General features: G+C 34.7%; 3 protein-coding genes across 3 annotated transcripts; all 3 read left to right on the top strand.

Annotated features, from left to right (window-relative positions):
- LOC104750662 (VQ motif-containing protein 8, chloroplastic-like) lies at nt 8724-9346 on the top strand. The gene has a single exon (XM_010472493.1). The coding sequence runs from the start codon at nt 8776-8778 to the stop codon at nt 9247-9249; it is 474 nt and encodes a 157-aa protein (XP_010470795.1). The 5' UTR covers nt 8724-8775; the 3' UTR covers nt 9250-9346.
- On the top strand, nt 11466-12991 carry LOC104753683. The gene is made up of 2 exons (XM_010475901.1): nt 11466-12547; nt 12622-12991. The coding sequence occupies exons 1-2, from the start codon at nt 11466-11468 to the stop codon at nt 12989-12991; spliced, it is 1452 nt and encodes a 483-aa protein (XP_010474203.1).
- Nucleotides 15364-16320, top strand: LOC109129512 (uncharacterized mitochondrial protein AtMg00810-like). Its single transcript, XM_019237774.1, has one exon. The coding sequence runs from the start codon at nt 15364-15366 to the stop codon at nt 16318-16320; it is 957 nt and encodes a 318-aa protein (XP_019093319.1).

Below are 27556 nucleotides of genomic sequence, written 5' to 3'. Positions count from 1 at the left end.
ATCTCTGTAATGATTTGTTTGGACTTATAAAGTTTTAAAGCCTTCTTTTTTTGGTCCAAGTTATTTTAAAAGTATTTTAGGTTCAATTAAGTCTTCATTATAACAGACATAACGAGCTGATATGGATTCTTATACAACTTCCACACGATATTTTGTTCCACATCTAGTTAGCCATGGATCTATAAGCTCTCGTCACAAGATATATATTGATTCTTAAGTTTTTAGTGCATGCACCACGTCTAAACAATTCGTAACTAAAAAATAAGATATAGAGAAGAGACTTTGTAATACAAAGATCATTGTTCGTGAATACTACACGTGGTTTAGGACCAAGAACTTTAAACTCGTCATACTTTTGTGTTCGAATGCATCGTGTGTTTAGTCAATGTTACGAAAAATAAATTCTTTTACGAGAAAAACATGGTCATGTGGATAGTCAATGTTATATGTCGGACAATTTAACAAAACTTGGATAGTCAATGTTATATGTAAATGTACGTACCATTCCAATACAAAGTAAAATATCAATAATGTTTCCATCGATCTCTATCACTCATTTATTATTCTCTCGTTGTTCTCACCAAGTCACCATTGTTCTTTGCAATTTCATAAAGGTGTCATAATTTGTAACAGTACTTGATCAGAGAGACCAAAGACAATAATATTGGCACGTAAACTCTAGACTGCAGCTGCAGGGGTTGCTATCAAAACTTTTTCACCATTGATATAGGTCTAGTCAACAAAGGCTTTTGTATACAATTATTTCTTTCATTCCAATCTAAGGAATGATATATACATATGTACCTAGCTAACTCATAGATTCCTCCTCTCATGTATAATTGGATGTTAGATTGTGTATTGTCCGTAGTGTAAACTCAGAAGTGGTCCTTTACTCCCATAAATTGGATATTTATTTCAATTGCTTTACAAATATATATTTCAATTGACACACACACACACATTTTGTAATGTAAAATTTATTAATCACTAGGTTTTACTGTTTACAAAAGAAAATGCTGCTGAAAAGGATATAAACCTTTTTTCAAAATAGATCGAAAATTTTAAAAGTAGAAAGCCAAACACATTTAAAGTTTTATTTAAAAAAGAGATCGAAAATGATGTTATATGGTGATCCTTGCATAATTCTTATAATTTTCTTTTAGAGATTAGTATGTTTACAAATATTTTTTTTGATGAGAAAATTCGTTGCCCTGAGATAAAAGAGGATTTCTTGTAACATCTTTAGTTTGACTCACGCCAAATATGGTAAAATGTACTTTAGAATACATATTGCCTAACGGCATTTTTAACATTGTTCTTCCAATAACAGGAGCATGTTGTGTAATGCAAGGTTTGTATTAATATTGCCGTCGTGTCACAACCCGTTTTCAAATTCTAGTTTGTGTGTAAATTTACAGTAATTTATTTGTATTTCTTACAATTATGTTTGTTTTTTTTTTGCGTTAGTTTATTGTTTTCAGTTTTTTGGGTGATGGAGGCAATAATGTCATTTCACCGAATAAGCCTATATGAATTCTAGTTCTGGATTCTGAAAGACTAACAATGAAGTCCAAAGGTTTGTGGATCCTATCTTACCAATTAAAGAATAATATAGGAAGTGCTTCCACGTATCATATGTAAAGAAAATACCATGGAGTGATAATATGAGATTAACTAACTATAAAAACCACTGGATGGGAGCTAGCATAGTTTGATTGTATATTTGATTTTTTACTTTAGACATTAGTAACACAAAATAAACAAGATAAAAGTTATGGCCGGAGCCAACCTGGGCCTAAACGCTTAGAATTGTTGTATATTCAATCATGAACAGTTTAAAACCCGGATCTATGGAACTGCATATATATATTACGGAAAAATATCTCTATAATTAAAATATAAGTGTCTGATGACATCAAGTGGTTTGCCTGATCTCTCCCATATACTTCCCGAATCTGATTTGAAAGGAAGCTTCTCTTTATCCCCAAGTTTGTCTAAATGCATGCAAATGACAGCTTTACATCAATTGAAAGCATATAATTATCAAATTCTATCAGATTACTCGCTCTTTGTTTCATATACAATAAAGTCTATGATCAAAGTACGGGCTTCTTTGTACCTTTTTTCAATGAGTCTCGTGGCCTTTTTTTTTTTTTAAATTCAAATATACTTTGTACATTTCTGCATGTTTGATTAAGTCACACTTAAAAAAAGTCAAAACACTTAATTATGTCAAGAACTAAAAGTCAAATTTTCAACACATGCTATATAACAAATGAATTTATCGACGAATGCAACAGCAAACGATTGAACCCAAAATCTAACAGCAAACTCAACAAATCAGAAACGGAAAAGTAGGAGAAAACCAAAATCTAACAGCAAACTAGACGAAAGAAACAAACGAGACGGAGAAGGAAGAGATGTAGGTTCTTATAATTACAACATTTTCCTATTTTAGCTACCGCAAAGTCATCATAATCCAATCTTAGTTGAAAAACTGTGTTATCACTCAAAATTACCATCACTTATTATTTAAAATAGTTTTTTTTATAGAAATAATACTATTTACAAATCTGAATACACACATGTTTTTCACTTTTTAAAAGCTAATATTCTTTTTTTTCCAAAAAGCACAATATGTCTCTTAATTATCTTTTTTTTTAATTGAAAATTAGATCTTTGACAAATATTAAAGTTCTACCAACAAATGTGTGAGGATGTTTGTCTTTACTAATTTCATTGTTAAAAAGTCCTCAATGTTGTTGAGAAGATTGTTATCGTTTTAAAAAAAAATTATGTACCAATTTTGAGTTTGCACTTGTTGTAAACAACCTGAGTATTTTGACTCTTTTAATTGAGCAAGATTTTATAGCCATAAAACTTGATATTTTTACTGCCCTACTCCTATTGATTTTAGTTCCAATTACAGTTATTTTGAAAATAACATCAAAGTACCTCATAAGCAGTTTGAAATACGCCCTTTATGTCGTTTTTATGATGGTTTTGACTAAATATTTTGTTATGTTCACATAAGAATTTATATTATGTTACGGTTTTTTTTTGTGTTTTTTTTTCGCATCCAATCTGTCAAAATAGTTCTCTACTTGACATAAGACCTGACTGTTCATAATCAAATTGACTTGTTTTGATTTTTTTTGAAAAATCTAGTTGAAAAAGATGTTGCGGATCGTGGTTGATAGCTCAGATGAAGCTGTGGATGGAGACTAACGAAAAGGAGGTGTCGCACTAGTGATCACCAGTGACAAAGGATTTTTGTCAATGCTTTGGACACTGAATAGGAGGAGTGGTTTCAGTCCACTCCTAATGTTAACTCCTTCTACCCGCTCACCCCCAATAGAAAATTTTAAATTGGATCTGAACATCGAGTGGGTTGACGTACTCAAAGATGGCGCGTATCAACTTTGCATTGAGGCAACAGGTAGATCAGGAGAAGATGCAGGTGATTTTTATGGGGGTGCAGCTGATATCGTTTTTGGTTTTGTTTTCCAAAACCTATGAGCTTTGATTCTTAACGTAAGAAGAACTTTGATTCACATTTATTTGAATATTATAATTAATATATATAAACTTAAGAAAATTTTAAAATATTACGAATATGTAAAATTAATTAATTTAAAATACTAGATAATATGGTTATATAGTAGATGGGTTATAAAGAGTATATGTTGGAATTAATAAAATATCATTAAATTTGTGCTAACACGGTGTAAATCCTCATTTTATTATTTGTCAACACTATTAATATTAGAATATTTGACATAGAAAAATTAAGTTGATTTAACTATGATTGTGTAAAATTAGAAAAATATGACTTAATCATAGCGTATAAATGACTTACTATGTATTTAGATCCCTTATTTTTTTGTTATAATAATTAAAATTCAAAATATAGAATCTCTAACACTAAACAAAATAAACTAAATATAATAAACAAATGGTCATGAAGTATATTGTCGGTTAAAAAATGAATATAAACATTTAGCCACACAAACGGTCGGAAAATTTAGTTATTCCTCTATTTTGAAAATATCCAATATTTAACAAACAAATATAATAAAAAATATAAATAATAATAAAAATTATATGCACACGGTGTACCACGGGTTAAAATCTAGTTTTATTGGATAATTTTAAAACCCAGGCTAACCTTTAATAATTTACATGTTTTCAGCAATCACTCAATCGCGTGATCATTTGGATTAGCCGGATAATTTTCTAACATAAATTTCTCATTATTCAACTTTTTTGACATAACTGCTATATGAAACATTGCAATGTAGAAAAAAGTACAAATGGTTGGTTACTGGTGATGTAATATCAAAGAAAATCGTTGATACCCCAAGCAGATCCAAGGATGGCTATTCATAAAATACAACCAGACTCAAGCCCATCCACGCCGTAAATCAGTTGAGCTAATGAGATTGTAGCGATATTGACATTTAACGTAAGAAAATAAATATCACATCTCTGCCAAGTGTAACAGTTATAAAACATAGATACACTCATCATTAATGACATAATGGCAAGCAAGATGGATCGACCTTTGAACGTAGTGTGTGGTGGATCTGAGAGACCAAAACAACAAACCAGTTTTAAAACGTAAACATACATTGACAAGAACCCAAAGTATCTGAGTAGAAAATAGCTGATACTCATATCATCTTTGTATGCTATCACATAAATATGACACAAACTGCTTATGAGACAAAGAAATATTTATGAGAAAAAGTTAACTGAAAATTGAAACAAAAGAGAAAGAAGAGGATAACAATATGCAGTTATTCTCCTATTAATTTTTTCATAATAGAGAGAAATGACTGTAAATTTGTAATAAATTGATAATGGAGACAATACATATATATGCTCAACCAGTGAGACAATATTTGATTATATAACACTCTCATCAGATATGGAAGTAAATATTAGAGAATAACAAGTGATTAATATTGAAGTAAACAACTATCTATAAAAAAAAAACCACTTTTTTTTTATGGTCGCTTTTTCTTCATATTCCTTCACCAATTAGATCTGACGATGTGTACGACAAAACCGGTAATTGTGTAAGCGGTTGTTCTAATATCGTTTTTTCATCTTCTTTTTTTCTCCAACAATAGAGAGAAATAATAATGAAGAAATCTGGGCTTTTTCTCTCTCTAGACAAATCTGGGCTTTATCAGGTATTCCTTCTCCTAGTTCGGGTCTCCATAAAGGGTCAGTTTTTTCAAATATGCATTATTTGTTATCAAATCAAAGGAACTCATTATGGCCTGAAGTGCTCAGAAAATTCTTTCCATGGGTAATCTGGAGGATATGAAAAAATAGGAACTCAGTTTCTTTTGAAGGTAATTCCTTCTCTCCCTCAGATTCGGTTCAAAAAAGCAGAGAGGATTGGATGGAATGGACAGAGGCTCAAAAAGGGGAAAATGATAACGAGGATGACAGTGTTGTTGGTAGAGCAGTGGATCAAGGAAATCAAATAAACCAGGGGTTGCACATTACTAATGGGTGGCAAGCACCACCTCTGAATTGGGTGAAATGCAATATTGGTGTGTCTTGGTCGAGCCGAAATAGCTTAGTGGGATGCTCTTGGGTGTTGCGAGATCACAAAGGAGTGGTGTTATTGCATATTAGGACAACTTTTGTTGGGGTCAAAGATAAGTTGGATGCTCATTTCCAAGGACTTATATGGGCCATTGATTGTATGAGGAATCACAGAATGATTTTTGCAATGCAAGAGGAATGTTTGGTAAAAGTGATTATCAACCCTAATGTGTGGTCTTCATTTAGATACCAATCTATGGAGGTTGCTAAATAGCGTGATTTTTTCAAAGACTGGAAATTCTTTTTGGAAAACTTATCTTCAAACAGAGGAGCCTTTATGATTGGCCAAAGTGTAACGATGGAAGGTAGGTTCCAGTCATATGTAGCTGCAGGTCACCCTGTATGACTTGATGGTGTTTTTGTTGCAGAAAGGATTATAGAGCCTGTTTGAATTTAAGTTTTCATCTATGTTCATTGCATTGAACAATTTTTTGGTATAGGCCTAGTCATTTGGTCGGATGGCTTAAGGTAGCTCTCGGTAAGAGGTTGTTTTAGCCTTGGGTAGGAGTATGTATGTATGATGAAGTGTAAAAAGCAGTATTACATCGATATAATTCCAGTTGACAAAAAAAAAAAAAAGAGAAATAATAATGACAATGAGGATAATATGTGACTTCTTCTTTATGCATTTATTTATAATTTAAACTGAAGTTTCTCATATGCAAAAGAGTACACATAACGAAATCTAGTTTTTAAAATAGAATTGGTGATAAATAGATTTCCTTTTAAATTTTATCCAACTATCATTTTGAAATTATCAGAACTGAATCGTGAAATGACATATCAAAAACAGCCATTTTATTATTTCAGTGCGCAAGGTTTTTTTGTTGTTTTTTCACAATACGCAAGTTGGAAAATTGATTAGGTGAAATAAAAAAAAACCATAGCGAATATGTCAATGTCTAACCAAACATCCACACATGTTTTAAATATGTTTTGCCGAAGACAACTGAAGTAAAAATTTTGACCCAAAATATTATCCATTAAGTTTAATTTAGTGAAGACTAATTAACACAACAAAATGAAGTAAACACATTTATTAAAACAGGAAACTGACATGCCTCATCATATAATTAACTGTTTAATAAATAAGTTAATGTTAATGCATACTCCATTAAAATAACAAAGAAATGTAAGTACAAATTGTAAGGGACAACGAACAGACAAAAAAACAAAGGGCAAGATAAAACAGTACTTGTAGAAGGGAGAGATCCGAGGTATGTAAGAAATTTACAATTGAAATAAGCCAAAAAAAATTTATCGAAAATTGAATCGTTCCCCGTAGGAGTAGTAGTACTCCATTAGTTTATTACTTGATTTTTTCTTTCCCGAAGCACAATAATTTGGTTCCATTAAATATGACAGTGCCTAAACAACAATAGCACAGTTAGATCAAAATGTTAGCTACAATGATGCAATAGTGCGCGTGCGGTGTGTTTGCGCGTGATCCTATAATCCCGAGGTCTCAGCTATTCCAATCTATAATTCAATATTGTGGCACTCCTCAAGTTTTGGCTCGCGACTTGTTTGCTCCTTTGCTTTGGGTTTCTGAACGTTTTGCTCCTTTGCTTTGGGTTTCTGAACGTACAAATGTGTTTACTTCATCATACCTGATATTTGGGCTCGTCTTTGGGCCTACTACATACCACGATTACTAATAATAGCATGTGGACCATTAAAAAAAAATTATAGTTAGAAATTAGAACCCATTAAGATATAGATATAAATTTATCGTTTTCATCAGAACATGTCTAATGGTTTATACACATAACATTATAAACTCACTGAATAGTAGTTTAATCTGCGTATCAAACTCACTGGTTGATGGTTCAGTTAAGCATGTTTAAAGAGCAAGAAGAACAACTAGTGAAGATAGTCTCTGACGAGATTCTTGTACTCTTTATCTTTTTGTTTTGAGATATGTGAGTATACTTGTTAATCTTTGCGCATATTTTAATTTGATATTAGCAGACCTTAGATTAATTTCCTTGTCTGAATCATTGAAGTCACACTATGTGTCGTCAGCCTCTTGAATCAGTTTGTATGTTAAACGACGAGGAAAAGAAGACTGGGACTTGCTTCTTTTTTCAACAGTGTTCTTTATATGAATTTAAATCCAAATAGTAACACAACGACGACTCTAATAATAATTAAGCAGTGAAGAAAAAAACGTTAAACTTTGTTTTAGTCATGTTAATTGACACCAATTATTTTGGTTGGAAACATTAATATATATATATATGTAAAAAAGGCCTTTGACTTTTTGATAGACAATTAGTGTTTTACAAGTGTTGGTCGAATCCTCAAGGCAGATGTACGCATTATACTGTATTTAAATCAGGAAACTGTGTGGAAGAACCCTACTTAGTAGTTACAATAGTCATTGAACATACCTTCTTGATTTTGATATCTATAAAATAGATGTACAAATATGTCGATTGGCTGATAGAGCCAAAAAGTTAAAATCAGTCTAAACTCTTTAATATTTTACACTCTCCCAATTGGAAAAGAAAAATCATCTGTTGTTTATTTATCTTCCACCAGTGTATGTATATAATAGAGAGAACAAAACAATGTCAATGATATAAACTAATAATAGCTATACTACCCAGCAATTTGGAGAAGGGAAAATTAGATTAATAGTTTCAGCTGCCAGTAAGTGGGTTTAATTTATTTTTTAAAAAAGAAAAAAAAACAAGACGATATTTTTGAACATTTAAAAAAATTTATTATTACGTAAAAGAAGAGAAGTAAAAGGTTGTTTCAACTATCTCCTTCAGCCAACCTTGCATGGTGGTCATTGTTCACAGCCAGTAATATTCAAAGATGAACAAAAATGAAGAATTATTTTACCAAAATAATTAAAAATTTATTTCGAAAATAAAATAGAAACTATTGATAAGCAGAATATACCTGAGCCATGGCTACTATTCAAACACAACAGCAGTTCTAATTCAAAACTCTCATCGTATGTTAAAGTCAACGGTCAGAATCGTTGGCTCCAAATATAATAAGATTTAATTATAACCACACTTACACGCAAAATGTATAATATCTCTACATATATACGTATTACATCAACCAAGATCGTTTTATTTGCAAAGCCATCCTTTGATCTTTCATTCTTCATTCTCTTGAGATATATTACTAACCATGATTCCCACAAGATGCCATGAGATCAACGGCTCACGTCCTCCGTCGCTAAAACTCTCCGGAGGATCGCACACCATCAAGAAAACGACCTTGTGTAAGTCTCAGCCACGGCCACATGGACGGGCAGGTCCGGTGATCATCTACACGCACTCTCCCAAAGTGATCCACACGCGGGCCGAGGACTTCATGGCCTTGGTTCAGAGGCTCACCGGTCTAGAGGATATTATTAGACGGAACAATAATTACGATGTCAGCGAATCATCATCTTCCGTGGTGACGGAAGAGGTTAACGTCGGTGGTGATCATTACACGGCGGAACCGTTTAGCCAGGAGAGAACACAACGACAAAAGCTAGCTGATATGCCATTGTTCACACCGAGCTCGATGACTTTGTTTGGTTCTCCAACTCAACTTCTATACATGTCCCCGAACGGAACCGATTCGTTTTCACCTTCGGTTTTTAAGTTCAAATAAGACTTTTGATTTATAATATACTTCTATGATGTTGTATTATATGTACAATAGTTTGTTCATTCGTTTGTTGATAAGTTATTTTACTTAGTCTTGATTAGTTGGTGTAAGTGTCACTTATTTCATAAACCAAAAAAAAGATATGTCACTCTCTATTTGGTTGAATTTTAATACGTAACAGTTAGGTTTTTAAAATATTTTCTGTAACGGCAGTTTTTTTTTTTTTTTTTTTTTGACAGTTTAAAAAAATATATATCAACAAAAATTGTTCCATGAATCTGATTAATGACTAAGTGGATAAATAAGTTTTGCATTAGTAAAATATATATATAAATGTAACTTAATTAGAACTTGGAAGCTATAAAAATAGTAGTATTTTAATTTATTTTCTCTTCTTGCTAATTTTTTCCGCTCTTTTAATTTGGGTTTATCATGATAAAATGTCATCATACGAAAGCTGCTCAATTGTGAAAGAATATTAAAGTTTACAAAAAGATGTCACAAGACTATAATTAATATCGCTACAGAAAGATCAGTCGTCTATCGCTCATCTATATAGAAATTCAAAACTGCTGTAAATTTTTCATTATTTGAGAAAGATTAAAGAGAAAGACAGCAATTTAGCAAATGACTCTGGGACTGGGTCACGTTGAATTTCTTGTAGCACATCTACGACCAAGTTTAATTGCAGCTTACATAAGTACCAATTTTTTTTTACAGTTTGGGAGAGCCAACAGGTGGTTAAAAGAAAATTTCATTTTGACAAATTCCTACATTTTAAATCTTTATTCTGACATTCTAGCAAAATTAGTTAAATTATAGTTTTCTGTAAAATTTGATAGACAATTCGTTTTTCTTTTCTAAAAATGATGTTAATGATATGTTCACCTAATCAACTTTGATCAAAAGGGGAAAAAAAAAAACAGAATGATATGTTCACCTCAACAAATTTAAAATTCATCAAAAGGTGAGACTCAGGAGAGACAAATATAACTTGTCTTCATATAATCTTGTAATGCGTATAGGGCCTTCTTATTGGCGTATAGGGCCTTCTTATTGAGCCAGATGACTAACTAAAATATATCAATATATCTCTATATTAATCATTATAGATCCTAGGCCCGTTATTGAGACAGCAATTATAATTAATTTTGTTTTATTTGATAAAAATAAATAATTTATTCCCACTATGAATTTATTTTTTCCCACTTGTATATGTGATTATGTTATTGATTTATTTTTACTCACGTATTAATTAATCATATAATTAATACTAAATTAATTAAAGCAACTCTAAAAGAATTTTAGCAAAATCATTTCTCCATTAGAAAATCCATAGAAAGTTGTTCAATCATTTATATAATAATTTTTTAATTTTTGTTTATTAATTATCAAATTTTAATAATCTAAAATGATAAAAACAAGTATTTAAAAATGAAAATTGTATGATTACAATGGTAGATCTTAATTGTGTGTTCTTAAAAATGAAAAAAAGTGTAAATGCAGATTCTACAACAATTCGCTGGGAACAAGACGTTGTGCCGAGCAGAGCGTTGTGTCAATCAGGGAGCTGCATCAGATCACAGACGGCCGAGTTGCTGATGTTGCAAGTCTGAGCGGGATGATATGAGAAGATAAAACAGAATCGAGAGAGAGGATATCTGGAGAATATTGTGTGCGATGGTTAAGGGAAGTGGATTGTGGCAAACAAGATATTGCCTTACGTGAAGATTTGAAAATCTTTTTAGGGTTTAAGGATGATCAAATATAAAAGATCTAGGGGGTGTGTCGTAGGTTTCTCAACACTAAGAAAAACCTTTTGCGAGAGATTGTAATTTCAAGGCTAACAAAAAGAAAGCTAAGAAGGTGAGTGTTGTTTCTCTTAGATCTATATTGGTGAGAGTTTAGATAGAGAAGAGAGATGTGCTTAGATTTATTCTTGTAAACCGGATAAGAGTTTGATAAGAATAAATAGTAAGAACGTGTGCTTGGCGTTTTCCAAGCAGGAAATTGTGGTGTTATTCCTCTATACCTTTACAATTGGTATCAGAGTAGACACCTGATAAAAGTCTGTTGGTCTTTTCAACAGGTGAGATCTTGTGACAAGAGGTATGGAGAAACCACAAACTTTTGTTGCGATACCGAAAGTTCTGAAACTGGATCCAGAGCATTATGGGCATTGGAAGGTGTCGATCAAATAGGCTATTCAAGGTATCGACATGGAGGCCTGGTTTGCAGTTGAAGATGGTTGGACCGAACCAATGGTCAAAAATGATGAGGGAGAATCGATGGCTAAACCTCGGAAGCAGTGGACTGCTGAAGAAAAGACTGAGGCTAAACACAACTCTCAGGCCTTTTCGGTGATTTTCAACTCCCTACCACTGGATCAGTTCAATAGTGTCCAGGGTTGTGTGGCAGCAAAAGAAGCTTGGGATATCCTCCAAGTTATCTTTGAAGGAACTAGCAATGTAAAAAGGACACGCCTGAACAATCTGGCCTCCGATTTCGAGAATCTGTCCATGGAAGAGGGTGAGACTATTGCAAGCTACAACAGTCGTTTGAGTGCTATCGCACAGGAAGCTGTTATCATGGGAAAACGCTACAAGGACAAGAAGCTGGTGAAGAAATTTCTCAAGAGCATTCCAGACAAATTTCAACCACATAGATCTACCATTGATGTTTCCTTGAACTTTGATGAGTTGAAGTTCAGTCAAGTTGTTGGGATGATGCAGTCGTTTGAGATGCAGCTTAAGAAAAAAGAACATCGCGCTGAACGATCGTTTGCTCTAAAGGCTGTTGAAACTCCGAAGAATGCTGAGACACAAGATGCTGCAGATGAAGAAAAAGTTGGATTACTTGTTAGGAAATTTTTCAAAAAAATAGAGCGTGGTCAGCACAGAGGATCCCCATCTACAGTTAGAAGTGATTTGGAGAGGGACTTTAAGAGGGGTGATAGGCAAGAGCGCCAATGTCTGGAGTGTGATGGATACGGACATCTCAAGGCAGAGTGCCCTAACTACAAACGTAGATGGTTGATGCAGTGCTATGGATGCAAAAGATATGGTCACTCCAAGGCTGAATGTCCTACTAAAGAGAGTAGATCCAAATTGTTTATAGTCTGGAGTGATAGTGACTCTGATGATAACGAGCAAGATGGTGAAGTTCTCAATAACTATGTGGCTCTGCTGGGAGTCATTGAGGAATATGAAGTAGTGGAACAAGGTGAAAAGGATCAACCAGCTGTTGTGTCAGATTCTGAAGATGACGAGGCAGATCTACCCCCTGAGGAACCGGTTACCTTGTTAATTTCTAGTCTGGTTCAGAAAACTCAGGAGTATGATGTGCTGTTGGCTGAAAAACAGATCTGCTGGCAAGATTTAACTCGCTGTCGTCAGATCTTGAAGAGGAAAGAGCTAAGTCCCAGGGACTAGAAAAGCAATTGGAAGAGCAGCTCAAAAACATCATAATGCTGAGCAAGGGAAGAAAGGATCTCGACACGATTTTGAGTAGTGGAAGGATGGGTAATACTAAGTGGGGACTTGGGTATCAAGGTAACAATGCCTCAACATCCACAAAGTTTGTCAAGGGTCTTGATGCAGAAATCAAAGAAGCTACACCCATCAAATCAAGGACACAAGCGGCAGTCCCAATCAAAACCAATTCTCATCAAGCAAGAAATGTTGATACTCAAAGGAGATTTCAGGCTACTTACCGAGCACCCTTTAGAACTATGCATATGACTTAGACATTGGATCCATATGGTTTGGCTGCAAATCACTACTCAGCACATCATGCATTTGGACTGGTCTATCAAGTTTCACGGAGTCAAAGGAATGGGTGTTGGTATTGTGGGAATCTAACTCACTTTAAAGCACAGTGTTTTGAGTACAACAACCGCATGTCAAGGACCATTCAACAAGTGACTTATCCTAGAGATATAAGACCACTCAAAAAGCCGTTGTTTGTCACATGCTGAAGGTAAGTTTGGTTCGGATCAAAAGAAGTGGTACTTTGATAGTCGCTGTTCCAGACACATGACTGGAGCCCATACCAACCTGTCAGAATTTGAGAATGTGTCTACTGGTCGGGTTACCTTTGGTGATGGAGCAAAAGGTGTTACTGGTGGGAGTTCACAACTTAGTCTGAGAGATGTGTTTTTGGTTGATGGGTTAAAGGCGAATCTCATCAGTGTCAGTCAATTGTGTGACGAAGGACTGGATGTCACTTTCACTAAACGAGATTGCAAAGCTCTTGATCAACAAGGGTCTGTGAAACTCGAAGGCAAGAGATCATGTAATAACTGCTATATGTGAAAGTCAACAAATCATTGCTTTCATGCATCCACCGGGACCAACACTGAGTTGTGGCACCAAAAGCTTGGTCACCTGAACATACGCACCATGCATAAACTCGCACATCAAGACATTGTTCGAGGAATACCTAAACTCCAGACTCATCAACTTTTTGAGTGTGGACCATGCAAGAAAGGAAAACAGGGGAAGGTGTCACACAAGGCAGTTCCTGATGTGCGCACTGAGCATATTTTGGAATTGGTACACATGGATCTTATGGGTCCAATCGTGTCAATAGCTTGTCAGGAAAACGATTCATTTTTGTTCTGGTCGATGACATCTCTCGCTACACATGGGTGCGTTTTCTTAGGGAAAAATCAGATACACTCGAATGCTTTCGCATCTTGGCTCTTCAAATCAAAGGCAAAAAGTGGGTTATCAAGGAGATACACAGTGATCGCGGTGGTGAGTTTGTGAATGAGCAGTTTGATTAGTTCTGCATGGCTCAGGGGATTATGCATCAGTTTTCTGCACCCAGAACTCCGGAGCAGAATGGCGTCGTTGAACGGAAGAACAGAACTCTGCAGGAGATGGCAAGAGCAATGCTTCATGGGAATCAGGTTCCACAACAGTTCTGGGATGAGGCTGTCAATACTACATGTTACATTATCAATCGGTGTATGTTCTCCCAGGCACCTTCAAGACACCATATGAATTGTGGAAGGGTCGCACTCCATCAGTCAGCTATTTCCATGTCTTTGGCTGTGTTTGTTACATCTTAAACGACAAAGATCAGCTGGGCAAATTTGATTCCAAGAGTGATGATGGGATAATCTAGGTTATTCTGGCAACAATACTGCTTTTTGTGTTTACAACAAGCGCCTGCATTCTGTTCAGGAGACTGTCAATGTGGTGTTTGATGACATTTCTTTCCAGCGAGTCTCGCTCATACCAATTTCTTCTCCTGATGACTCAGTAACTGATACTCCTGACGCTCCATCTAGTGTTCTCGAGCCGCCTGTCTTCGCAGCACCTCCTTGTGGTTCTTCTGAGGTGTGCCTCTTCCGGATGTCTCTCAAGTGCATCGAAATCACTCCTCTAATGATGTTATTGGCGAGATTCAGGGGGGGGGGGAAGAGTTACCAGGGGAAAACAAATTGACTTTCTCCATCTGGTTGGAAAGAAACAGCGATCAATCAATCAACAAGTGCCTCAAGACTCTGAATTGGTACAGTTTGCATGTTTCGTTTCCTCGGTTGAGCAAAAGAATCATAAAGAAGCATTGGCTGATGAATTTTGGATAGCTGCCATGCAAGATGAGCTTGAACAGTTTGCTCGAAACGATGTATGGGAACTCACAAGCAGACCGGTGGATGTTAATGTGGTAGGAACCAAATGGATTTTCAAGAACAATAGCGATGAAAATGGGTGCATTGTGAGAAATAAAGCTCGTCTTGTTGCTCAGGGTTACTCACAAGTAGAGGGAGTCAATTTTGACGAAACCTTTGCACCAGTGGCAAGGTTGGAGTCCATCCGTTTTCTGTTTGGCATGGCATGTGCTTTAAACTTCACATTGCATCAGATGGATGTCAAAAGTGCCTTTTTTAATGGGTTTCTTCAAGAAGAGGTCTATGTCGAGCAACCCAAAGGGTTCGAGGATCCACAGCATCCGCAACATGTGTACAAACTGAAGAAGGCTTTTTACAGACTCAAACAAGCACCTAGAGCCTGGTATGAGAGGTTGACTACGTTTCTTCTGGATCAAGGCTATGTGCGCGGAAGTGTGGACAAAACTCTGTTTGTTCTGAGTCTTGACAAGGGTCTGATGTTTGTGCAAATCTATGTTGATGACATTGTCTTTGGATCAACTTGTCAGCAGCTTGTTAATCAGTTTGTCCAGAATATGACTGATGAATTTGAGATGAGTATGTGTGGTGAACTAACTTACTTCCTGGGTTTGCAAGTACAACAATCAGTTGATGGCATCTTCATGTCTCAAAGCAGATATGCAATGGGCTTGATAACTAGATTTGGTCTTACAACTAGTAAGGAGGCCAAGATACCTATGGGGGTGAATGACAAGCTCTCAAAGGATGAAACAAGAGAAGATGTGGATGAGAAGCTATATCGCGGGATGATTGGTAGTCTTCTGTATCTGACAGCAAGTCGTCCGGACATCTGCTTAGCGGTTGGTGTATGTGCCAGATATCAAGCCAGACCTAAGAAATCACATCTTCTATTTGTGAATAAGATCATCAAGTACATCAAAGGCACAATTGAACTTGGTATCTACTATACCAAGGACACAACCACCAGTCTTATAGGCTACTGTGATGCCGACTGGGCGGGTTCCGTAGATGATCGCAGAAGCACAAGTGGTGGATGCTTCTTCATGGGGAACAATCTCATTTCCTGGCACAACAAGAAGCAAAACAGTGTATCTCTGTCAACAGCTGAAGCAGAGTACATAGCTCTGGGTAGATGTTGTACACAAATTACGTGGATGAAGCAGATGGCTGCAGATTATGATATTGTTTCTGACTCTATCTTAATCCATTGTGACAACCAAAGTGCAATAAACATCTCCAAAAATCCTGTTCAACATTCGCGAACCAAACATATAGATATTAGACATCATTTCATTTGGGAATTGGTTGAGGCGAAACTGATTGAGATTGATCATGTCCGTACTGAATTTCAACTGGCTGTTCTGTTTACTAAACCGTTGGACTTTACTAGATTCACGAATCTGAGAAAGTCCATTGGGATCTGTGAAATCTAACTCTTTGTTGAGCTGTGCTATTTTGACTGTTAGGAACACACGTCAAATCAGGCCATGGAAATCCTAGGATACATAAGAGGTTAGCAGTTGTCTTGAACTTAAAGACTGAGTGGAAAATAGTTGCCTGTCATGCCGGTCCGTGTCTCTGTAAAACGTTGTCATGTCATTAGGAGGTCAAAGAGCTGAGAAGAGACAACGCCCTGTGATACTTTCAGAGGCTTAAGCTGACTTTAGTGATTGATTAAGTCAATTGATTTCACTAGATGGCAGGATCTTCGAAGCACAAAAAGACGGGAGTCCCAGACACTGTGCAACATCAAAGCAGTGAAAAAAAAAAAGGAGGGACGCTTTGAGCTTCTCAATCTCTCCAAAGAATTTCCAGCTGTCTATGCATGTTTGATTGACATCGAAAGGACTGAAGGCATGACAATGTGAAAGTCTAGCCACCATTGTCGACTGTCGATCTTTGACAATCCAAGAGGTTGTGGTAGTATATGGCATGTGTTCTGATACAGGTGTCTGGCATACGCTCACCTGGAGGGGTTTCTAGGTATGTTCCTCGTGTTTTCTTTTAACAAAAACATGGTTGATCTCCTTCTGGGTTCCTCATCAATTCTCTGTGAAGCATAAGGTCTCTGAGTGTTAAGATGTGTTCAATATCAAGATTGTTTCTTGTCTTGCCATAGACTTTATTGCACTAAACTGTTGATTGAGTGTGTGCAGTACCAAGAGGTGCCGATTTGTGTTCGGATAACGGTACTTCCAGCTGTGTGGCGAGATCTCCGGATTGATTCTAGCTCTGTTCGCAAGCAAGTGTTTTTGACTTAGTTGATCACTCAAGTTGGGGGAGAGTGTGTCTGGTTTTGATATAACCTAATGATGAGGAGCTCTGTGCTTGTGGGGGAGAATCCTTGTTTATGAGGGAGACTTATTTCCACTGCGGTCAATGAACAAGCTGGTTTGTCTAGTTGTTTCTTGTGTTGTTTCTGGTTTGTGTTTGTTGGAGTGTCTTTTCAGGTTGTACCAGAGAGATGCTTGAGTTTCGAACTCAGTCAAAAAGGGGGAGATTGTAAATGCAAATTCTGCAACAACTCGCTGTGAGGAACAAGACGTTGTGCCGAGCAGAGCGTTGTGTCAATCAGGGAGCTGCATCAGATCGCAGACGGCCGAGTTGCTGATGTGGCTGCGTGTGCTGACGTGGCAAGTCTGAGCGGGATGATATGAGAAGATAAAGCAGAATCGAGAGAGAGGATATCTGGAGAATATTGTGTGTGATGGTTAAGGGAAGTGGATTGTGGCAAACAAGATATTGCCTTACGTGAAAATTTGAAGATCTTTTTAAGGTTTAAGGATGATCGAATATAAAAGATCTAGGGGGGTGTCGTAGGTTTCTCAACACTAAGAAAAAACTTTTGCGAGAGATTGTAACTTCAAGGCTAACAAAAAGAAAGCTAAGAAGGTGAGTGTTGTTTCTCTTAGATCTATACTGAGAGAGTTTAGATAGAGAAGAGAGGTGTGCTTAGATTTATTCTTGTAAACCAGATAAGAGTTTGATAAGAATAAATAGTAAGAACATTTGCTTGGCGTTTTCCAAGCAGGAAATTGTGGTGTTATTCTTCTATACCTTTACAAAAAGTTATGAAGTAAAAACATGATTCTTGGGTAAGAAAAAAGAATAAGAAGTTTGTGATATGTTGAATCCAAGATAGACATGTTGAATCCAAGATAATACCTCCACAAATGTAGAGTCGGTCTCACCAACTCGGAGTGCTTGCATCCCATTGCTCCAACTAGTCCACATAATGTCTCTCTTTTGGCCTCCACGTTAATCTTCATCTTTTGATGCTTGCCATACTCTTCTAGCAGAAGGTCCTTCACCTAGTCTTATAGGTATCTTATTATATAAAGTTGGGTTTTGAAAGTTAGCCATTAACAAAATTTTGACATATGTCAAGTTATCAATCTCAGATTTTGACATATGTAAATATTTAATAGGAAGAATTAAAATAGAAAAAAAATCTCGTTGGAGAATATAAAAAAATAGAAAAAATTAAGGAAAATATAGTTTTAATTATTAATTCTAAATTTTGTACTCACTTCTATATAATCAAAGATCGCCTCATATTTATATAATTTATTCAAAAACATTGCTTTCAACTTTGTTTAATTGGAAATATATTTAAATGGAAAGGTAAATTTTTCTTATTTTCTTAAACCAAAATTTGAGCCATATTGAATACTGAATATTGAATATTTTCTTATTTTTTTGACACATATTGAATATTATTTACTTATTTTTAATTTTAAGTGATTAATTATAAAAAAATAGAAAAAAATTAAGGAAAATATACTTTTAATTATTAATTCTAAATTTTGTATTCACTTCTATATAATCAAAGATCGCCTCATATTTAAATAATTTATTCAAAAACATTGCTTTCAACTTTGTTTAATTGGGAATATATTTTAATGGAAAGGTAAATTTTTCTTATTTTCTTAAACTAAAATTTTCTACTACTTTCTCATTTTTCGGTTGGGAATAGTTTAGCTTAATATGTTGACAAAAAAAAAGAGATTAATATATGAGTCTTATTTTTCTAATACTGTATTTTAAATATTATTGTAGTATTTTTAGATTGTTATAATTTATATTTGAATCTTTGAATGATTTGGGATTCATATATTACCATGTTTATAATTTTCTATTATTTCTTTAATTATGCCAAATTAATTTTCTTTCAATTTCTCAACCTTGATTGGTTCGTCATAAACCTTTTTTTTTTTTGCAAACATAATTGTTACCATTATTCATTCAATCCCAAAAGGGACATAACGAATAGAATCTCATCAACCTAATGAATTGATAAAATAAGCTAATTAAGCACAAGCGTACAACAAACATAGATAAATAGATTGGAAAAAATAAATCGTTTTTGATAGATCTATAGGAGCTCAAAGACTCTGACACTCTGGTTTGCGGAAATGTTTAAAATAATTGATTTAGCCATATACGTCACTAAAATGCACTTATTTTTTCAGTCAAAGGTCCTGAGAGAACTTCATGATGGGTGACCTTTGTGGAAGTGATTGTCGAAATTGTGCGGGGGAGGACAAAAGACAAGAAAATATCATTTGTTGATTTGTAAGGTCGATAATCAAGTTTTTAAAGACTCCCAGACGTAACAAACCGGCCATCGAATATGGGTTGGTCCACAAGCCGAGAATAGATGTAGGGCCCACTTGGGAAGGTGGGCCCATGGAATGAGAGTAGGCATGAGCTCAGTAAACAATGTGGTGGTTGAAGCATTACAGAGACAGAGGCTACATCATGGTGTGTCAAAGACACTTCCACGAATACATTGAGAAATTTAGCATTAGTTACTATCAAAAAATTTTGTGACGATTGAAAAAGGTTTTGACGTTTATTGGTCGTCGAAACAAGCTATTTTGAGATAGCAAAAAGACGTGAACATTTTTTCTCCACAAAGGATGAAGGCAGAGCCGAGTTTCTCTCTATGGTGGAGAAGGTTGTACACAAGGTTATCTACCCAAAAAAGGAAGGTGGAGGAGGTTGGACGCAAGGTTATCTCTCCAAGGGAGGAAGGCGGAGCCAAGGTTCTCTCCATGATGGAGGAAGTTGGACGCAATGTTCTCTCCATGAGGGATGAGGGCGGAGCCGAGGTTTTTTCCATCGCGGTCATACATTATTGTGATGATACATCATTGATTAGGATATTATGTTATCTATAAACATATTAAGCCAACTATTTTACTTTCACTTTGGCATAGTTACTATCACGAATACATTGGGAAATTTAATATTAGTTACTATCAAAAGATTTTTTGTGACGTTAGAAAATTGTTTTTACTTTCATTGGTTGTCGGAATAAGCCATTTTGAGATAGCAAAAAGACGTGAACATATTTTCTCCACATAGGAGGAGGGCAGAGCCGAGGTTCTCCCTATGGTAGAGAAGGTTGGACACAAAGTTATCTCCACAAGGGAGGAAGGTGGAGGAGATTGAACGCAAGGTTATCTCTCCAAGGGAGAAAGGCGGAGCCAAAATTCTCTCCATAGTGGAGAAGGTTGGACGCAAGGTTCTCTCCATAAGGGATGAAGGCGGAGCCGATGTTTTCTCCATGGTGGTCATACATTATTATGATGATACATCATTGATTAGTATATTATGTAATATATTTTTTATTCAAAATGTTTTTTGAGCCAACTATTTTAGTAATTAAAAAATTATGGAGAAGTGAAAGTACTATATTTGGCTTAATGTGTATATATAGAAAATATCGAGATGGTGATAAAAAATATTTTTGTAAAAAAATATACTTTTAATATTAACATACATAAAATATTTGTAAGTGGATATAAATCAGTATATTATAACAAAAATAAAAAATTTATATAACATACAACAAATTTTAATAAATTTAATTTCATTTATAAAACTTTAAACCCGCACATCGAGCGGGTCTTCATCTAGTAGATATTTAAGTTTTGGTGACTAATAATTATCTTTCTTTCATATGGATGCAACAAGTTGCAGTTGTTTAACTGGGCAGATCAAATTGTTTTAGTTACCTGATTGTATGGAAATTTCTATTGACATCACTTCTACAATCCTCTCAAGACCTCTAACACGATTCTCCAAACTTATCATGCCATCATGTGAACTACCCATGAAATCCTGCAATGATAAAGGAGTTAACCTTTTACGAATGAAACTGCTTTAAAGCAAATCACTATATTGATTTGAAATCGAAACAGAACCTACAACAGATTCATTATGTGGATTTGTTGTCTCTCCAAGTGCAATAACTGTCTCTGTAAAGGTGGCCAATTCCCTCTGTTTTCAGATGCCTTTGCCTAGATTAATTCAGTTTGATCTCCATCAAATGCCCTAAATCGTGATTCACCTCTTTCACCAACCCATTTTTCTCTTGCAAAGTCTCCAATGTCAACTAACAATGTTGCAGGTAAGGATCACCATTTGCTCTCATCTGATTCAAACACATCAATAAGCAAATTCAAAACAAAAATTATTTGACAAGTTTGTGAGATTAAGTTTTTTTTACACACACACACACATGTCCTCTATGAGCTTTCTCAGCTTCGTTAAAAGCTTTGACCACAGATTCATCTTAGTACAGAGCAATCACACAAATTCATCGTAAAAAGCTTTGACCACATATTCATCTATCTTTCCGATCAAGTACAAAACACAAAAGAATCATATCGGCACTACTACTCATCGAAAATACAACTCAACTATGTGGCTATGTGCCCAACTTCTTACACACTCACACACACAAACAAAATATCAATTTGCAAGATTTGAAAAAAAAATTACTTGTATAATATATAAAAAAAAAATCTCTCCTTGTGATATATAACTACAACTATAAAACATAGCAATCACAATTACAAACTACACATCACAATAATTGAATCCCAAATCAGAAGATCCCTAAAACAAAGCTCTCTTTCACCAAATCAATAGATGAGAAGAAGAACCTTATCTCGCCGATTCGTTAGCCGGTGGACCTTGCCGTCCTCTTTAGGCCTTCAGAAGAAACCTCCCTCGTCGTTTGTCGTTAGAACCGAAGCGTTAACTTTGGGTTATGCCGATTTATAATGCCATCGCCTCCGGTGACCATCAACCCTCCATATTTAGCCTGAAAAATCAACGGATTCGATGTGAATCGATTGAATTTCCAGATTTTCTGACGAATCGCCTCTTCCATCGCTGTTTCGAACGAGAGAGAAGAGAGAGAGTCGGGAAGAATGAAAGAAAAATAGAGAAAAAAAAAATCTTTTATATTTATGCATCTACCAATGGGGATACGCCACGTCGCGTTACTCAGATGGTTGCTCAATTCCTTCCCAAAGCAACGATACTCTCATTTTTGAACTCGGAAATGAGTTTTTAATTGGAATTTTGAACCCAATTGTGAGAGTAACCCAAAGAGTACTCCCCAGTGGAGAAGCTCTTAGACCATCTTCACTTATGAACAACTCATTCAAATTGCTTAAAATTAAATATTAAATATTAAATATTTTATTAATAAAAGAATATTTAGCCAATAAGAAAGAGAGAAAAGATGCTCAATCAATTCTTAAAATGCTTCCAGAAGAAATCGTTTCTTTAGTTTCCTTTTCCTCAATTATGTATTTTTAATTTTTTTAATTAAAAGCAACTCTCTCCAAAACATCACTGGAGATGATCTTAGCTGTTTGGTCAATGTCCCATATTGAATCAGTTGATACTCTCCAATTTTGGTTTCCACCAGTCAATATGATCGATCAGTGAAACAAAAGCAAATCTAAGTACTTGGTGCATTATAAATTCTATACACATATCATTGATTCATTGGCAAATACGTCTAGTTCCAATCCTCTATACCTACTTACAAGTATTCTTGTATTTGTTTTTGTTTTTCTTAGTCCACAATATCTATCTACTTTTCTTAGTGACACTAAATAAGTTTCCAGAATAATACATAAATTCATTCTTTCTTCAAATCTTCATTGAGTCTTCACTCTTAAGTAATACATGGTCTACTTACATGCAATATTCCAAACAAGAAAATTATTAAGGAGAAAGAGACAAGAGTAACTTAATGAGATGTAGTAACCATAAGCCTTTTTAACTTGGTCAACTAGTTGGCCATCTATTTTCTGGCAATCTCATGGATTACAAAAATGGTTTATGTATTTATTTTAATTTTTGGTCAAACAATTGCACCTAACTGGTTTAACATTAATGGGTATTCTAAAATATTATTGTCAAAAACTTTTAGTGTGTGTAGTGTCTTTTTCTAGAGGTATCACTTTTGTAAACATAAATTAATACTATCGTAACAACTACTATTATATCATCACTTTCATATAACACTAACATTCCAGAGTTTTCTTTCACAGTTTTAAAAGCAATCAGGTGTAACTAAAATGTAAAACTAAAGCCTATATCTTGTTCTTTGTCCAAAAAAAAAGAAAAAAAAGCCTATATCTTGTTAAATGCTTGAAGAGAGAGTTGTTTGCGTGAAAATGTGAACCACACGAATAAAAGAGACGTGACTTCCAAAATCAAAGAACTGTTCAATCCAAAGCGGTCAAAGTCTCTCGCACATAGACTGTTTTCATTTGCCTAATGTATTTAGATCAACACGTTTCTGTCTCCATACGAATAAAATAAAAGTCTACAAAGAGTGATGTATTAAAACTTCATAACCACATAAAAGTAATAGTGCCTTTTATTGAAAAGTTTCTAATATATAAGTTAATCCAGTTGACCTTATGAAACACATTTGTAAATTAGATGTTGGCTAAAGTTTGATTGTTCGGCGCATTTAATTGACATCAAAATGAGTTTAGCAAAATAAAAACTCACCCAACTGGGTTAATCGAACAACCACCGTAGGTATAGTTTTGATTGATCGACTGCGGCATAAGATTTTTGTCCGAAAGAACCGTTTTGCTATGATACCTCTCTTGTGACATTATCTCTACCAAGAACATTCCACTTATGATGATAAAATTAGGGCATGTCATTCCATCATTGATATTGTGATCTATTAACTCCGATTTGAGAATATCAGTACATTGACAAGATTTTATTACATAAAGTTCGACAAATATTTTAATAAAAAGTTAAGTATAACTAAATGATATTGATACATCCTCCTACCAAGTCAGAACTGAAAAAAATTAAACTTAATTATCTTTGTTGACTATACAACACCTAAATAAAGCTATGAATTTTTTTTTCATAACTAATACACATTTGTCACACTTTCCTCTCATAATATCTCTAAAACATCTATTTTCATTTAAAAAGTTTATTATTAAATTTATAAATTAACACATGCAATAAACTAAATAATTAGTATCTTCTGTTAAATTTATAAATTAACACATGAGTTTATCTTTTAAAATTTTTATTGTATTTGTACTACTTTTGTTTTTTTCCTCTCTTTGTGGTTACTGACTTTATGTCTTATTCTAATCTCATCACATCAAAACTCGCAACCGGCCACATTGGCTAGTGGCAACGCATAGAGCCAGAGAACAAGTGAACTAGAAACCGACCAAAACACACACGAATCTTGAGGCTGATGTTTAATCATTCATTCAATCGAACTTAGAAATTTTTAAGATAAAAAATTCCAAGAGGAAAAGCAAACAGACAAAGTTATTTACAAAATGTTGCAATCGTCGTTTCTCGTTTTACACTTTTGCATTTGAATCTTTCAAACTTTTTAAGACAAAACCGTCCCACCACTTTAAATCTTATTTTAATCGCATCCNTGTGAATCGATTGAATTTCCAGATTTTCTGACGAATCGCCTCTTCCATCGCTGTTTCGAACGAGAGAGAAGAGAGAGAGTCGGGAAGAATGAAAGAAAAATAGAGAAAAAAAAAATCTTTTATATTTATGCATCTACCAATGGGGATACGCCACGTCGCGTTACTCAGATGGTTGCTCAATTCCTTCCCAAAGCAACGATACTCTCATTTTTGAACTCGGAAATGAGTTTTTAATTGGAATTTTGAACCCAATTGTGAGAGTAACCCAAAGAGTACTCCCCAGTGGAGAAGCTCTTAGACCATCTTCACTTATGAACAACTCATTCAAATTGCTTAAAATTAAATATTAAATATTAAATATTTTATTAATAAAAGAATATTTAGCCAATAAGAAAGAGAGAAAAGATGCTCAATCAATTCTTAAAATGCTTCCAGAAGAAATCGTTTCTTTAGTTTCCTTTTCCTCAATTATGTATTTTTAATTTTTTTAATTAAAAGCAACTCTCTCCAAAACATCACTGGAGATGATCTTAGCTGTTTGGTCAATGTCCCATATTGAATCAGTTGATACTCTCCAATTTTGGTTTCCACCAGTCAATATGATCGATCAGTGAAACAAAAGCAAATCTAAGTACTTGGTGCATTATAAATTCTATACACATATCATTGATTCATTGGCAAATACGTCTAGTTCCAATCCTCTATACCTACTTACAAGTATTCTTGTATTTGTTTTTGTTTTTCTTAGTCCACAATATCTATCTACTTTTCTTAGTGACACTAAATAAGTTTCCAGAATAATACATAAATTCATTCTTTCTTCAAATCTTCATTGAGTCTTCACTCTTAAGTAATACATGGTCTACTTACATGCAATATTCCAAACAAGAAAATTATTAAGGAGAAAGAGACAAGAGTAACTTAATGAGATGTAGTAACCATAAGCCTTTTTAACTTGGTCAACTAGTTGGCCATCTATTTTCTGGCAATCTCATGGATTACAAAAATGGTTTATGTATTTATTTTAATTTTTGGTCAAACAATTGCACCTAACTGGTTTAACATTAATGGGTATTCTAAAATATTATTGTCAAAAACTTTTAGTGTGTGTAGTGTCTTTTTCTAGAGGTATCACTTTTGTAAACATAAATTAATACTATCGTAACAACTACTATTATATCATCACTTTCATATAACACTAACATTCCAGAGTTTTCTTTCACAGTTTTAAAAGCAATCAGGTGTAACTAAAATGTAAAACTAAAGCCTATATCTTGTTCTTTGTCCAAAAAAAAAGAAAAAAAAGCCTATATCTTGTTAAATGCTTGAAGAGAGAGTTGTTTGCGTGAAAATGTGAACCACACGAATAAAAGAGACGTGACTTCCAAAATCAAAGAACTGTTCAATCCAAAGCGGTCAAAGTCTCTCGCACATAGACTGTTTTCATTTGCCTAATGTATTTAGATCAACACGTTTCTGTCTCCATACGAATAAAATAAAAGTCTACAAAGAGTGATGTATTAAAACTTCATAACCACATAAAAGTAATAGTGCCTTTTATTGAAAAGTTTCTAATATATAAGTTAATCCAGTTGACCTTATGAAACACATTTGTAAATTAGATGTTGGCTAAAGTTTGATTGTTCGGCGCATTTAATTGACATCAAAATGAGTTTAGCAAAATAAAAACTCACCCAACTGGGTTAATCGAACAACCACCGTAGGTATAGTTTTGATTGATCGACTGCGGCATAAGATTTTTGTCCGAAAGAACCGTTTTGCTATGATACCTCTCTTGTGACATTATCTCTACCAAGAACATTCCACTTATGATGATAAAATTAGGGCATGTCATTCCATCATTGATATTGTGATCTATTAACTCCGATTTGAGAATATCAGTACATTGACAAGATTTTATTACATAAAGTTCGACAAATATTTTAATAAAAAGTTAAGTATAACTAAATGATATTGATACATCCTCCTACCAAGTCAGAACTGAAAAAAATTAAACTTAATTATCTTTGTTGACTATACAACACCTAAATAAAGCTATGAATTTTTTTTTCATAACTAATACACATTTGTCACACTTTCCTCTCATAATATCTCTAAAACATCTATTTTCATTTAAAAAGTTTATTATTAAATTTATAAATTAACACATGCAATAAACTAAATAATTAGTATCTTCTGTTAAATTTATAAATTAACACATGAGTTTATCTTTTAAAATTTTTATTGTATTTGTACTACTTTTGTTTTTTTCCTCTCTTTGTGGTTACTGACTTTATGTCTTATTCTAATCTCATCACATCAAAACTCGCAACCGGCCACATTGGCTAGTGGCAACGCATAGAGCCAGAGAACAAGTGAACTAGAAACCGACCAAAACACACACGAATCTTGAGGCTGATGTTTAATCATTCATTCAATCGAACTTAGAAATTTTTAAGATAAAAAATTCCAAGAGGAAAAGCAAACAGACAAAGTTATTTACAAAATGTTGCAATCGTCGTTTCTCGTTTTACACTTTTGCATTTGAATCTTTCAAACTTTTTAAGACAAAACCGTCCCACCACTTTAAATCTTATTTTAATCGCATCCTTCTCGTCAACCGAATCCATCAGCCCGAGATAATGACGTCCGCGTCCCACCATGTCTCAGCCTCACACTCCGTCAACACGCCGTTAAACTTCCTCAAATCTCCGACGGCGATTTCTCCGCTTACATCATCCCTGACGTACACTTTCTCCACTCCGCCGGCGTCAACCCCGATAATATTCCCTAGCAACCTCCCCGGCTGCCTCCACTCCGCAAGCAACGCCGGCATCTTAAAACCGGCGCGTGGATCACACGCCTTCACTTTAACGGCGTCGACACCGTTCTTCTCCGCCGCAAGAAAAACTTGCGACGA

This window comes from Camelina sativa, chromosome 16 (genome assembly GCF_000633955.1).
Source record: "Camelina sativa cultivar DH55 chromosome 16, Cs, whole genome shotgun sequence".
In the NCBI taxonomy this organism is placed as follows: Eukaryota; Viridiplantae; Streptophyta; class Magnoliopsida; order Brassicales; family Brassicaceae; genus Camelina; species Camelina sativa.
The sequence above is the reverse complement of the archived record's forward strand: the minus strand, read 5'-3'. Positions and strand labels throughout refer to the sequence as shown.

Bases quoted from the DNA above. Each gene is read 5' to 3' on its own strand.
- LOC104750662 (XM_010472493.1), top strand. From the start codon at position 8,776: ATGATTCCCACAAGATGCCATGAGATCAACGGCTCACGTCCTCCGTCG.
- LOC104753683 (XM_010475901.1), top strand. From the start codon at position 11,466: ATGGAGGCCTGGTTTGCAGTTGAAGATGGTTGGACCGAACCAATGGTC. The intron at 12,548-12,621 runs GTTAATTTCTAG...TCTGCTGGCAAG, and splicing joins CCTGAGGAACCGGTTACCTT to ATTTAACTCGCTGTCGTCAG.
- LOC109129512 (XM_019237774.1), top strand. From the start codon at position 15,364: ATGTTTGTGCAAATCTATGTTGATGACATTGTCTTTGGATCAACTTGT.